The 13,115-nt window shown below is 39.9% G+C and overlaps 2 protein-coding genes across 9 annotated transcripts; one reads left to right on the top strand and one right to left on the bottom strand.

Moving 5' to 3' along the window:
- Window positions 1–958: 958 nt before the first annotated feature.
- LOC6050857 (histone-lysine N-methyltransferase SMYD3) lies at window positions 959–7,621 on the top strand. 7 transcript variants are annotated; one of them, XM_038251439.1, is made up of 6 exons: window positions 959–1,091; window positions 1,493–1,838; window positions 1,895–2,136; window positions 2,709–2,836; window positions 6,557–7,031; window positions 7,096–7,478. In XM_038251439.1, exons 2-6 carry the CDS (start codon window positions 1,729–1,731, stop codon window positions 7,476–7,478), a joined length of 1,338 nt encoding a protein of 445 aa, XP_038107367.1. In that variant the 5' UTR covers window positions 959–1,091; window positions 1,493–1,728. The 7 variants fall into 7 exon arrangements, with proteins under 7 accessions (XP_038107367.1, XP_038107369.1, XP_038107365.1 ...); XM_038251441.1 differs by having other exon boundaries at window positions 969–1,285; window positions 7,096–7,621; XM_038251437.1 differs by having other exon boundaries at window positions 969–1,239.
- On the bottom strand, window positions 7,529–9,306 carry LOC6050856 (PIN2/TERF1-interacting telomerase inhibitor 1). 2 transcript variants are annotated; one of them, XM_038251435.1, is made up of 3 exons: window positions 9,056–9,305; window positions 7,848–8,992; window positions 7,636–7,783 (listed from the first exon to the last, which is right to left on the bottom strand). In XM_038251435.1, exons 1-3 carry the CDS (start codon window positions 9,156–9,158, stop codon window positions 7,772–7,774), a joined length of 1,260 nt encoding a protein of 419 aa, XP_038107363.1. In that variant the 5' UTR covers window positions 9,159–9,305; the 3' UTR covers window positions 7,636–7,771. The 2 variants fall into 2 exon arrangements, with proteins under 2 accessions (XP_001867382.2, XP_038107363.1); XM_001867347.2 differs by having other exon boundaries at window positions 7,529–8,992; window positions 9,056–9,306.
- Between the last annotated feature and the right edge of the window lie 3,809 nt (window positions 9,307–13,115).

Here is a 13,115-nt window from a genome sequence, read left to right as displayed (position 1 = left end):
GCATGAACATCCATATGGAAAAAAATCACATATATGTTCATGCTACATTGTGGTGAACACTATTTTGAGTGTACCCTTTCAATTATTTTTGACTTTAAATTTAGTTTGGTAGGGCCAATTTTTTTACCAGGCCCAATTTACGGACATTTACCCCAGTATTGATTTACCTGCAAGCACCATGGCGAAAATTTCTTTGCAGCTCTATCCTAACTCTATTCAACTTTGTCATAACATGCAGATTTCTAAACATAAACCACCATCACTAACTTTTTTTTCCACTTGATTTGAACTAAACTAGATTGAGTGCCAACATAACCCCACATGTTTATGCTGGTTTATGTTGTGACATCAAACGCTACGAAAACATATTTTAATCATATCATAATCATCATTGGATAGAAACTATAAGTTTCGCTCGAATTTTAAAGTAAAACTACCTTCACTGGGTTCAAAAACACACAAAATTAACTGATTTTTCACTGAAATCTCTCGCGTACGGATCGTTCGGCTTCCCGCCATGTTTACCGTTTGTTAAACGGAGTGGGCGCACTCGATTTTACCGACTGAGGCTAGTTTGGCCACAGACTTTCCAGATGTCATACTGGGAGAACTCGTGATGCCCGTGATGCAGAGTGTAAAATGAAACGCAAGATTCTCGGTAATTTTAAACTATTAACTCGACTAATTGTAATTGATTGTTTATTTGTGACGAGAGCCTGTTGGTTTACAACTTTTTATCAAAAAAAAAAAAAAAGAATCCCGATGGTTTAACAAGAATCGCTGTCAATCTGTGGTAAAACCAACGAGGTACACTGATCTGCTAGGTTCGTTTCCAAAACACGTCCATTTGTGTCGGTTGACCTAATGAAGCTCGGTAAAAAGGAAAACTCCCCCTTTAGGAGCACACCTGCTTCCATGCTACAACATTCAGCATAAAAGGCGAACAAACCTCACTTTGATCTGTCATGTTGGGTTTTGTTTACAACCCCTCGTGAGTGTGTTGCTGTTGCATACGAATTTCCACCCACCACCTCTTCGGGCAAAACAATCGCGATTTATTTTTGGAATATTTTAAAACGCTTTTACGCTTGGTTGGTTTTCTAAAAATATTCATTCCACAGAAGAAGAAAAAACGCATTTCATGTTGTGACGCGTGTGTGAACGTGGCTCTGCATTTCTGGCTAGAGAAAGGCGCGGCCGTTGAACGACCACCTACCGATTCTATAGCATTTTTGAACCGTACTGTGAAACGATTTGGTCAATCGCTGCCTGCTTGCGAATCGTGGTTAGCTCAAGATTGGTTGGGCGTTTTGATCGGAACTGATTCAATCGCAATCATGCAATAGATTTAATAGTAAAAGATTATTTCAAAATACTTAGCTAAAATTTGGTAAAAAGATACTTAACGTTGTAATCGGTGAATTTTTGATTATGGCTAGTTAATCCTACTAAAGCTCAAACAAAACTAATGAAAACATTTTCCAACTTTCAGGTCCATCGTCACTGTCTCGCGCACCTAATCTCACCGGCCGTCATCACCTCTTTAGCTTTTGCACTCGTCGTCTCGTCCAACATAAACAGCAACCGCGCGTGCCGGCCAGTAAACACGACCAGATCACTTCATTTGCGAGTTGGCGCTCGAGACGGTGGTTGTGTGGTTTCACTTTCGTTCCGCAGAGACCGGCATAGTCGCGACGGCAGTACGAGGTACAAGTTTTCACTTACGCAATGAGGAAGTTATTCCACAAACAGGGCAGCCTGATCCTTAAGGAGACCCCGTTTGCTTGTGTCCTGCAGTCACGTTACCGGGCGGAACGCTGCGACAAGTGCTTCAAGCCGTGAGTAGAATTTTAATGACGGAATTTCCTAACTATGATGATTGCCTTAATTTCAGGGGAAAGGTATTGAAATGCTCGAGTTGTTTGTACGTGCGGTATTGCAACCGGCTCTGTCAGAAAGAGGCTTGGCCCGACCACCAGGAAGAATGCGGCAAGCTGAAGGAGATTGGCGACCGAGTGGTTCCGGATGCTGGCCTAATGATGTCTCGGATAATCCGTAAACTGCTGAAAGGCGGCGACGTCATGAAGGGATATTATACAGACAAGTGCTACCGGCGATTCTGGGACTTGATGCCTCGTGAGTAGAACCATAACTTGTGTTCCATTTCGTCCTCTGACCTCTTTTGTTCAATCGAGACTCAGAACGAGCGATTTGTCAGTTCATTGAGTCCAAAATGACTAACAGACAGAGAAACAGCGAGCGAGATTCGCGAGTTCGACGAAACATTTATGCGAATGTTATTTTTGTTCACCGATTTTTGCGTTTGCGCGCGCTCGCGTTTTTCTTCCGAAACATGATCAACATTGAAGAACGCACCGAAGACGACACCGTAAGAAACTTTATGTTGAGGCATTTGTGTTGTTTTCTTCCCCTAACAATGTGATCGCTGTGTTTTTGTTTTTTTTTTAAAGGGCGTCGAACTAGCGTACTAATCGATCGAACTGCTGCTGCTGATGATTGAAGAGTTCAGTTTGAACCGGTTGCACGGCGGTGATTTATTTCTGGATTGGTGTCGTTTTACTTTTATATAATGTTTGCTTCTAAATCGGGACGATTGATCAAAAAGAAAAATACGCAACCGGCTAAATGTCAGCAGCCTTCTCAACACCTCAACAATGCCTCAATGAAATTTCTCACGCCCGTTACAGATGAGGAGGATATCAAGAAAGATGAGAAGCGCATGGAGCACTTCCAGTCGCTGACGGTCGTGCTGCGTTCGTTGATTGACGAGGCGGCCATGCCGGGAAACCAGGAGTTGTTGCGGATTTTCGGAAAGGTAGGCAAATTATGAAAAAAATATTGCGTCCATGGATAGATATCCCATATTGCAAGTTACAAAATTCGAGTAAATATAATATCTGTATTAAGTATTTGACATTAAAAATGGTAATGCAATGATAAAATGTATACAACATTTTGGAAAAAAGAATTTAAGAATTTAAGAATTTAAAAATTTAAGAATTTAAGAATTAAAGATTTAATAATTTAAGAATTTAATAATTTAAGAATTGAGGAATTTAAGAATTTAAGATTTTAAGAATTTAAGAATTTAAGAATTCAATAATTTAAGAATTTAAGAATTTAAGAATTTAAGAATTCAAGAATTTAAGAATTTAAGAATTTAAGAATTTAAGAATTTAAGAATTTAAGAATTTAAGTATTTAAGAATTTATGAATTTAAGAATTTATGAATTTAAGAATTTAAGAATTTGAGAATTTAACAATTTAAGAATTTAAGAATTTAGGAATTTAAGAATTTAACATTGTTTTCGCAAGAGTTTGAGTAAGTTTGATTGTAGATAAGGTGCTATAGAAAAAATACATTGGTTTTGTTTTTGGAGCAACATACGTATAAATCTGTTGAGCAAATCTTTGAAATCTATCCAATGCCTCTGTGCTCTTGTATTAAGCTTACTGGTTTACCTACCAAGTTAGCATAAGAGAGCACAGTGGTATAGATAAAACGTTGTCGATCTAGGAAAAAAATTGCATCAAAATCCAGAAAATTGTAAACGATTTTGTTCAAAAAAAAAAAAAAAATGACAGGTTTTAATATTATTTTGAATTATTTCTGTGATTTTTTATGTAATATTTGAAATAAGAATATTTTTCTTCCAGAATTTCTGGGGGGCACAATGTATGGACTGCCCCCCCCCCCTGCCCAATTTAAAGTGGGGCAAAAAGTATCGTGCCCCCCCCCCCCTGAGTCGGCGCCTTTGGTTCAGATTCACAAAATTAAAACGAAAAGAATTAAAATGCAAACAAAATAACAACTCATCAGACAAAAAAGTAGAAAAAATGACAAAGATAAAATAAATAAATAATTGATTGCTGACACTAGATCAGTTGCAAATAGGTGACAGTCATTGGCCATCAACGGCGCCCGCCATGTCTGTTTGTAGATCTCGATTTTAAGAGTCAGGTTGCTACTAGGGCAGCTCGTTTACCCTGTGCAACCGTTTTGCCTTCCTCACATTACTGAGGAAAGGCTATAAAATCACTCAAAAAATGAACTTCTTAATTCGACCTCGTAGACCTACCTTCATGTATACCTATCGACTCAGAATCAAATTCTGCGCAAATGTCTGTGCGTGTGTATGTCTGTAAGTCCGTGCACCGAAAAAAATGCACTCGATTATCTCCGGACTGGCTGAACCGATTTGGGCCGTTCTGGTCTCATTCGATCCGTCTTAGGGTCCCACAAGACCTATATTAACTATTATGACGTTTTGTTAAGTATTTCAAAAGTTATGCTAAAAAAACGATTCTGGCTAAAGTTTGAAAGATTGTAAAAAGAGTGGTTTTTGTAAGAAAACCCGTCTGATCATACATTTTTAGAAAGGTATTTGAAAGACCTTTCTAATGAGCTTAAAAAATTGAAGATCTGGTAACCCTATTAAAAGTTATGAGCACTTTAGTGTCATTTGTACACATTTTAGAGGCCGGATCTAAAATATGTTGATGAAAAAGTTGTCCGGATCTATCATGCGACCCATCGTTGGATAGGTAATCAAAAGACCTTTCCAACAAGCCAAAAAGATTGAAGATCCGATAACCCTATCAAAAGTTATGAGCACCTAAGTGTCATTTGTACACATTTCAGAGGCCGGATCTCAAATATTTTGATGAAAAAGTTGTTCGGAGCTATCCGGAGATCTGGCCCCGGGGATTTTGTTGATTTGAAACTCCCGGGAAAAATGAACAGATATATTTTTTCACTGCCTTAAGGCTTAAAAAACTTTAAAGTAATATAACTATTGAAAGTGAACAATTTTCATGAAACAGCCCCGTAGGTGTTTCGTTTTCGTTTTACGGAGCAAGGTGGGGGACGCGGCCTCAAGTCAGTCCAAGTTCGGTTTCTTGTGGAAAAAAGGGTAGTGGCCGAACTAGTATTGCATACAAAATGAACACCACCGGAAGATATAGGGGATCGGGAGGGGGAAGGTGAAAGAAAATTAGTGTAGGTGTGAGTAGTAAGAACTTGGATGACATGAGCAGTTACGTTAATCTAACTTTAAAACTGAATAAAGGAAATCTGAAATTATGATTCAATCAAAAACTCATTTGAGATTTATACAAAGGGAACCTATGATGTTTTTCAAATTTAAAGGAAATCAAGTAAATTTACTGGAAAATGAAAGATGAAAACTACCTTGTCAAGGGCATTTTTTCTGGGCTTCATCCTGTCGCGTTCGTCAGTAGTCTTGTCGTACATTGCAACTAACTTTAATTTAACTAATCATTTATGTCCAATTATTCATTTCAGAAAACTAACTAACTTGGATCAACAACCTCAATTAAACTGTCTGAGAGTTACTTGAATCTCAAATCCCCGAAATTTTAATTACAAAGCCAAACATTCTTTTACCTATTTTTTAAACCTGTATTGCTGCTTCCAAAAACAATAAATATTAATGAAACGTTCATATTTTACAAGTTGAACACTCGTTGTTAATAAGACTATTTCGTGCCTTCTATTTCAATATATAGGGCACACAAGCTTTGCAAACAAGAGTGTATCCCTATCATACCTTAAGTAAACTATCATTTGAGTGAAAAGAGACACAATCCTGTTCACACCTGTGTGTCCTTTTGAAATGTTAGGCTCTATTTGATCGTCAAAACTCCAATAGATCCTCGATTCGCAACAATGGTCGATACAACCATAATCCGAAAACCGTTAGTTCAACAGATTAACGAATTTTGTCCGATATCATTTCATTATTGAATGATCGAGACTCTATGGATTTTATGACAATTCAGAATGGTTAGAATACCACTTCAATTGAAATCAGAGATTATGATAGCATTACTGAACTGGCTTACACATAACTGGAGTCTAGGATTATAAAACAACCTAAAAAAAAGTTACAAAAACAACTATCTATTCCTCCCCACTATCAAACAGATTTAAACCTGTTCATAACAGATTTTACGAACAAGACTGAGACTCAAATAAAAAAAAAACAATATCTTGCAATTTTACATATTATAAAAGTTTTGATTTCTATCAACACAAGTACATAAATATAAAATAAATGTGTGATATATATCAACATCGGAAACCATCTTTGCAAGTAGCCCTGAAACGACGGCAACGTGTGGCTCCATCTTCAGGGATGAAACAGCCCCGTAGGTGTTGTTCTAATATTACGTCCAATGATTTTTGGGATTCTATACCCCATACTCCATGTAAATATGTTGTAAGAAGTAAAATTTAGATAAAATTTGTAGGTTTGACATTCTTACTACAGAAACAAATATGTACATAATTATGAGGAAGGCACCAACCACCATCGGTGGATTAAGAAACGTTTTTATTTATTTAAGATGTGTATTTTTTTAAAGTCTTTTTTTTCAATTTTTAATTACCCCTTTAGTTAAAAATTTAGATAAAAACTTATAAATATTTTCCAGGAGATTAAGTAAAATATGTGTAATAAGCCAGGTCGAAAAAAAAAACTAACAGACGACGCGTGTGCTCCAACCCTTCCAGATGTGCATCAACAGCTTCAACATCCTGGACGACGAGATGAACAGCATCGGCACCGGGATGTACCTGGGCGCGTCCATCATGGACCACAGCTGCCGCCCGAACGCGGTGGCCATCTTCGACGGGTGCAACCTGAACGTGCGCCTGCTCGAGGACTACAACGGGGCGGAGATTGACTTCTCGAAGATTTTCATCTCGTACATCGACCTGCTCAATCCGACAGACGTGCGGCGCGACATGTTGCGCAAGCGGTACTACTTCGAGTGTGGCTGCGAGCGGTGCCGCGACGAGCAGGAACTGAAGCTGATGAATGGGGCCGCCTGCGCGAACGCCCAGTGCGACGAGCCGATCTCGATGACGGCACGGCAGGATCGGTGTCCGGGCTGTTCGACGGCCATCAAGCAGACCGAGCGGGACAAGTTCCGCGAGATAAGCGCCTTCACGATGACCCAGCTCGAGCAGATGAAGGACGTTACTTGTAAGGAGTGAGGTTTTGGAGGTGGGATGTTCTGTATTAACTGGATTTCTTTTATTTTTTTTAGATTTGGACATTTGCCAGCTGTGTTTGAGCAAGCAGGAGAAGGTCTTCCATCCGTTCAACGTTTGGTACTTGAAGACGCTGGATCTTGCGTTCGAAAGTGCCATCGAAATGGAAAAGTGGGAAGACGCGATCGATTACGGTAGCCGGCTTAAGGATGGCTTCAAGCGGTTCAACGGAGCGTTCCATCCGCTGTACGCTTTGCTGCTGCTCAAGCTGGGCAAAATCGAAATCTACCTCAAACACGGCAAGGAGGCGCTGATGAACGTCAACGAGAGCGAGAAGATTCTGCGCATCACGCACGGCGAGGAGCACGACCTGTACAAGAAACAGCTGATTCCGCTGCTGTGCCAGGCCGCGACCGAGTACGAGCAAATGGACAAATGAACCCATCCATGGAACGTGATATTCTGCTGGATCAGAGCGAGAGACAACTATCGTGTTAAACTATTGCTACCTAATTTATTCAACTTGTTTTTTTTTCTTCTTATTTGCAATTTTACAAAAAAATAAACTCAAAGACACTGACACACAACCGGTTCAAATTCCTTTGAACGCACTCACCTTCTTCAGCATCTGCCGCTTCCGGTGGGCCGACGTCTGCTTCTGCCGTACAAACTGGTGCTTCTCCAGCGTTTGCTTCGTCTTTCCCTCGCGCCGCACCAGCTTCACGTCCTGCGTTAGCCCGTAGCCTACAATATCCGCAAAGTTAGACCCGGCGAAGCAGTGCTCGTCCAGTTGCTTTAAAACACTGACCTTCACGCGGCACGTCACTTCGTCGTCGTCGTCGTCACCGTCGTGCTCGTCCTGTTTCTTCTTCTTTTTCTTTTTGCCTTCCGTGGGGACCTCGTCGGGAATCTGTTCGGTTTCCTCCTCAACGGGTTGGCAGTCCTGATCATCTTCCTGGGACTGTTTTCGCTTTTTCTTTTTCGACTTCTTTTTTGGCGCCTCGTCGACTTGCTCTAAAGTCGCTGCTTCTTCGACGACTTCGCCAACAACTTCCTCACTGTCGTCGGATGGCTTTCGTTTACTTTTCTTCGACTTTCGCTCAACAGGTTCCTCCAACTGTTCTAAACTGGTCTGCTCTTCTACAGTTTCTTGAGCTTCCTCCTCAATTTGCCTTTGTTTTTCCTTTTTGGACTTCTTTTTGGGAGTTTCTTCAACTTCCTGTGCGACCTCTACTTCCGGTGCTTCATTTTTTGAACGCTTCTTCTTCTTTTTGGGAATCTCTTCGACTTCTTGACAAACTTCAGGCTCTAGTTCCGGTTCCGGTTGCACTTCCTCTTCATGCTTTCGTTTCGACTTTTTGGACTTTTTCCTTTCCGGCTCTTCCACGGCAGCCGCCACCTTCACCCCCATCTTCTCCTGCATCTTCATCTTGAAGTAGTCCTGCACCGACACGGCGGCCTTAATCGTCGTCAACCCCAAAATGTTCCTCTCCTCCGAGGGTTCAGCTTCCTCCTCCACCTCCACCTCATCCGCCACCTCACCACCCACAATCTGACTCTTGACCTCCTCCAGCGACTTCTTCCCGAATATGTTCGCCAAGTCCTTCTCGCTAGCCCGGCTCAGATCCTTCCCCCGAGTAAACTTCTTGTAGTGCACCCGGGCGCGCGAATTCTTCGACTTTTCCTCCAGCGACTTCATCTTCGCCAGGTCCACCTCATCCTCACCTTGCGCGGCGTCATCCTCTCCCCCATTCAACGACTTGAGCAGCTGGTTAAAGTCCTGATCGTGCTGCGTCCAGTGGTCGTCCTTTTCGCCGGCGTACCCGAACCCCTCGCTGTCCTGCTTCAGCTTGGGCAGAATCGGCGCCGACATGCCGTCCTCGCGCTTGCCCAGCCCCTTGCCCTCGGACCAGCCCAGCTTTTCGAGCATCCGCACGCCAAAGTTGGTGGAATCTGCGAGGGAGACGGAACGCGGTTAGTGGCTTGAACAACCCATTAGGGTAGGGAAACACTCACCATTGTAAACAGGGTTCGCACGTGCTTTCATCTTCACCTGGCACAACTTTTTCTGGCGCTGCTTCATGCTCGGCAGGGCCACGGAACCGAGGTAGTCGTCCATGGTGCCGGATTTGGTTTGCACAATTTTAGTGTTTTAAATGATCCAAATTCCAATTTACTGAAGCAAATTCCGTTTAAATTCCACAAAATGATCCGAACATCGGCGCGAGAATGAAAACAGTGCGAAACAGCATGCTCGCGTTTGACAGATTAGAGGTAAACATTACACTGTGAAATGAAATTACAACTTGCGAAGAAGGTAGAACTCTTGTCATTTTACCGAGCGGCTTTGGGTCAACACGGTCAACTCTGGATCAAGCGTGATTTGGAAACGCACCTTGTTGAAAATGATAAAAAAGATGATTTTCAATCACTCCTAAATGTTTCATGATCAAACTGAGTAGGGAAAATTCTCGTATGTTTGGCAGGTTAAGCTCTCACTCCTAACTCCATCCAATTTGCTGATTTTCACTATTTAAACAACTAATTTTGCAAAACTTTTGATAGAAACTTGCTTGCTCACTTCTTATTGAGCTATTTATCACTCGATTTCAGTTGAAAACGCTTTTAATTAGCTTTAATTGAATGTCAAAGTTTTCGCCTGCCAACATTAGAGGCACGCTGGAATTAGATGCTGTTCGTCTAAGAGATGATTTAAGCCAAAATTTAAGCTCAAAATTTTGCCAGGCACAAAGTGAACTGTCAAACTTTGTGAGCGTTTTTCTCTAAAACATAGTTGATCAATTACGGTTGCCGCGATATCTCGAGATGGGATGGTGGTGGGCAAAAAAAGAGCGAGCCACTCAAAGAGCCGGTTCACTAAAAAGAGTGAACGAACCATGGCTCACAAGAACCGTGGTTCTTTTTTAAACTCCGGTCTTTTGAAAGAACCGTTCCAAGATAGAATGATTTTTAAACTTGTTATAAATATAACTTATCGAATTTTGAACAAATTGCATAAAAAAATGTTTTTAGAATTGAAAATACTATTCTCAATTGAAAAATTATAGCTTATAAAAATTAATCCCAAAATAGCATTGCTGCCAAAAACCACTTTAAGCGGTGTATATACTTCGGAAGGAATCGGTTAAGAAAAATTTCAAATGGACAGGAGTAGCAGTGGAAGCAAGCCAGAGAGGGTGAAGAAAAGCCCCAAGAAAACGCTCCCTCTCCTTTGTTCTGCTGTTCGTAAAGCTGTTTCTTGACCCCTCATCGATGAAATCAGAATTTAGAAAAGAGTTCGCAAAATCACACAATTCTTTAAAAAAAACCTTTATATCAACATTTTGAAAAAGAGCGAAAGAGCCGTTCAAAAGAGCGGCTCTTTTTAGTGAGCGAACGAAAATGAGCGGCTCCTAAAAAAGAGCGGTTTTGCCCACCTCTAGGATGGACCAAGTTTTACCACAGACAAGTTTTACGAAACATTGTGGCTTGTTCACGTCCTGTTGTATAGCAAGAGGACTACAAATAAGCTACGATGCCAGATTATTTTATGGGAGATCTGTATTTTCTTAAAAATAAATCTGTATTTTATCTGTATCATGTCAAATTCGTAGCCACAGAAGATTTTTTTTGAATTTTAACAGCAGATTGAAGCATTCTAGTCATATAGAATCATAATTCAGTTACAAAATTGTTGAAATTTTTAAAATTTAATCATTTTAAAAAAATCTGTATATACAGATTTTTGTGATTTTTGGGATCGAATAATCTGTATAATACAGATTTATCTGTATACACTCAAACCCCGATGGTTTGACACCAACTGTTGTCAAACGAACGGGGTCACTTTTTAGTTTGACACACCTTTTACACGGAGTTCACACACACTACCAAACGTTTGTTTTGATAGTGTGCGTGAGCGCCGTGTAGAAAGTGACAGTTCGTCACTTTTTAGTTTGACTTTGACCAACCAACGGGGTACAAACTAAAAAAGCGTCAAACGAAAAAGTGACCAACCACCGGGGGTTGAGTGTATCTGGCATGGCTGCAAATAAGACTGAACAATGGAGCATTTTCATTCGTTTCTACCACTCGAATAGTGTGCTCCATTAGGTTTTACGCCGACTCGGTTTTTAGGTTAGAAATTTGACAGCTTGGCTGCACTGTTTACATTTTTTGCACCTGTTTTGCACGTGTGTTTCAGCAAAAATGTGTGTGCGTGTGCGCTCGTGACGTCACGCTGTAAAACCTAACTGCTAACTGGGGCGATTAGGGACATATAGGCGAATAGGAACCCATGAGACAATTATATGCAGAAACAAAGAAATCAGTCGTGAAATTTTAATCGCGTTTTCTCAAAAATGGGGTTGATAATATACAACAAAAATTTTGTTGATTCAAACCTCGTACAGGCTGATTCTACAAAACATTTTTCTGCGTGTACAAATCTGTTATAAAACAAATAATTTTTCAAAAGATCGATCCACTTAAAAAATCAAACCAAATACCAAAAACTTTAAAGCTTTGAAAAACGCATTTTTTACCGATAGAATATTTTGATTTGTACAGATCCTGATTCAGGCCGGTAAAATTATCTTTCTACGTATAAATGGAGCCTAACATTTTAAAAATGCACAAAACTTCTGTAAACAATAGTGCATCCCTTTCACTCGAATGACAGTTTGTATAAGGTGTGAGAGGGATACACTGTTGTTTACAAAAGTTTTGTGCCCTAATGAAATGGAAAGATTTAATGTCCGATGGGGTATCTCGGTTTGAAATACATATTTTGTTCCAGACACACCATGCACCTCGTAATTTTGTGTTAGCAAAAAAAATCCAAATTTTGTGTTCGCAATTCGCAATTCGCAATTTTCAGTGTAAGAACGGGCCTTGACCGATCTTATGCACTAGGTTCCCGACGAACACGCACTGCCCTTACACCTACATCTCACCCTTGCTCTGAGTCAGTACGAGCAGCACGCTAGAACACGCTTTGAGTGTTCGTGCCAGGCATGCACACCTTCTTTTCCGGTTACGCATTTTAACTCGGCCGGGGGTGTTACATTACGTAGGGTTTGATGTAAGTATAAGCGCCTAACCATTTAAAGTGTGCCTATCAACTTTCTTTAAAGCAAAAACTGTTTTATTTTTAGTTTGATTTCAAAAACTAGTTGTTATTTTACTGTGTATTGTTTTCTCCTGAAATCTTTCCTAGTGATGAGTCGTGTTTATATGTTGCTATTTCTTTTGTCGCGGTGTTTTGTTACAATTTTTGGTCCTAAGCATGTTATAAAAGTTTACCAAAAATACAATAGCAATATTTGTGTTAATCATTTAACCATTCCATAAATTGAGTAAGGGCTCAAACCTCACTTGTTTGAAAAAAGGGTAAAGATTGAAAACAATAGACAGTAAAAGAAAATTTATTTTATAAAAATCAAGTATCAATAGTAAGAGAATGATGAGCGTATTTTGAAGAATAATAATGAAAAGCTAGATGTATAAGATGTAAAATTGGGCAATAGTTAATAAATAGAGATAAAAAACAAGCTTAGATTATAGTAATTATTATTTATAGGACAGATAAAGAATTATTCAAATAAATAAATTCGCAATAAAATCAAAAAAGATTAGGCGAATTTTAAATAGACTTGATATTACTAGTACATTAAGGAAAAGTATATTTTTAAGAAAAAAAAAACAAAACAAAGTTTGTTATAGCAGTATCAATTGATAGAAAAGAGTGAAAAAGCTTTGAGAGATAAGAGAATCAAAAGTTAGTAAAATTAAAATCAAATGTTGGATATTAAATAGAAGAATCAGTGAAGAATTGGGAATCAGAAGAGCAAAATAAAAATAGGAAATAGGTGGTAGCTGAGAATGAAGAGAAGAGAAACCCCGTTGTGCGATGTTTCAGGTACATCCACAGCAGTTGACTCAACATACTGCGAATCAAAACAATACCGTCTACAATCACAAATTACTTCCCTTTCCCACATTGTCGCGCCCCTTTCTTTTAGCCGAGACTTTGACCCGCGGTGGTCAAAGGTTTACGATCCGTTTCCACAGGCCA

Source organism: Culex quinquefasciatus, chromosome 2 (assembly GCF_015732765.1).
Source record: "Culex quinquefasciatus strain JHB chromosome 2, VPISU_Cqui_1.0_pri_paternal, whole genome shotgun sequence".
NCBI lineage: Eukaryota > Metazoa > Arthropoda > Insecta > Diptera > Culicidae > Culex > Culex quinquefasciatus.
This window is presented reverse-complemented; position numbering and strand designations above follow the sequence as displayed.

Coding starts and splice junctions, on each gene's coding strand:
- LOC6050857 (XM_038251441.1), top strand. CDS start 1,729: ATGAGGAAGTTATTCCACAAACAGGGCAGCCTGATCCTTAAGGAGACC. Junction 1,839..1,894: donor TGCGACAAGTGCTTCAAGCC/GTGAGTAGAATT, acceptor CCTTAATTTCAG/GGGAAAGGTATTGAAATGCT. Junction 7,032..7,095: donor GCAGATGAAGGACGTTACTT/GTAAGGAGTGAG, acceptor TATTTTTTTTAG/ATTTGGACATTTGCCAGCTG.
- LOC6050856 (XM_001867347.2), bottom strand. CDS start 9,158: ATGGACGACTACCTCGGTTCCGTGGCCCTGCCGAGCATGAAGCAGCGC. Junction 8,993..9,055: donor TGCGAACCCTGTTTACAATG/GTGAGTGTTTCC, acceptor TCTCCCTCGCAG/ATTCCACCAACTTTGGCGTG.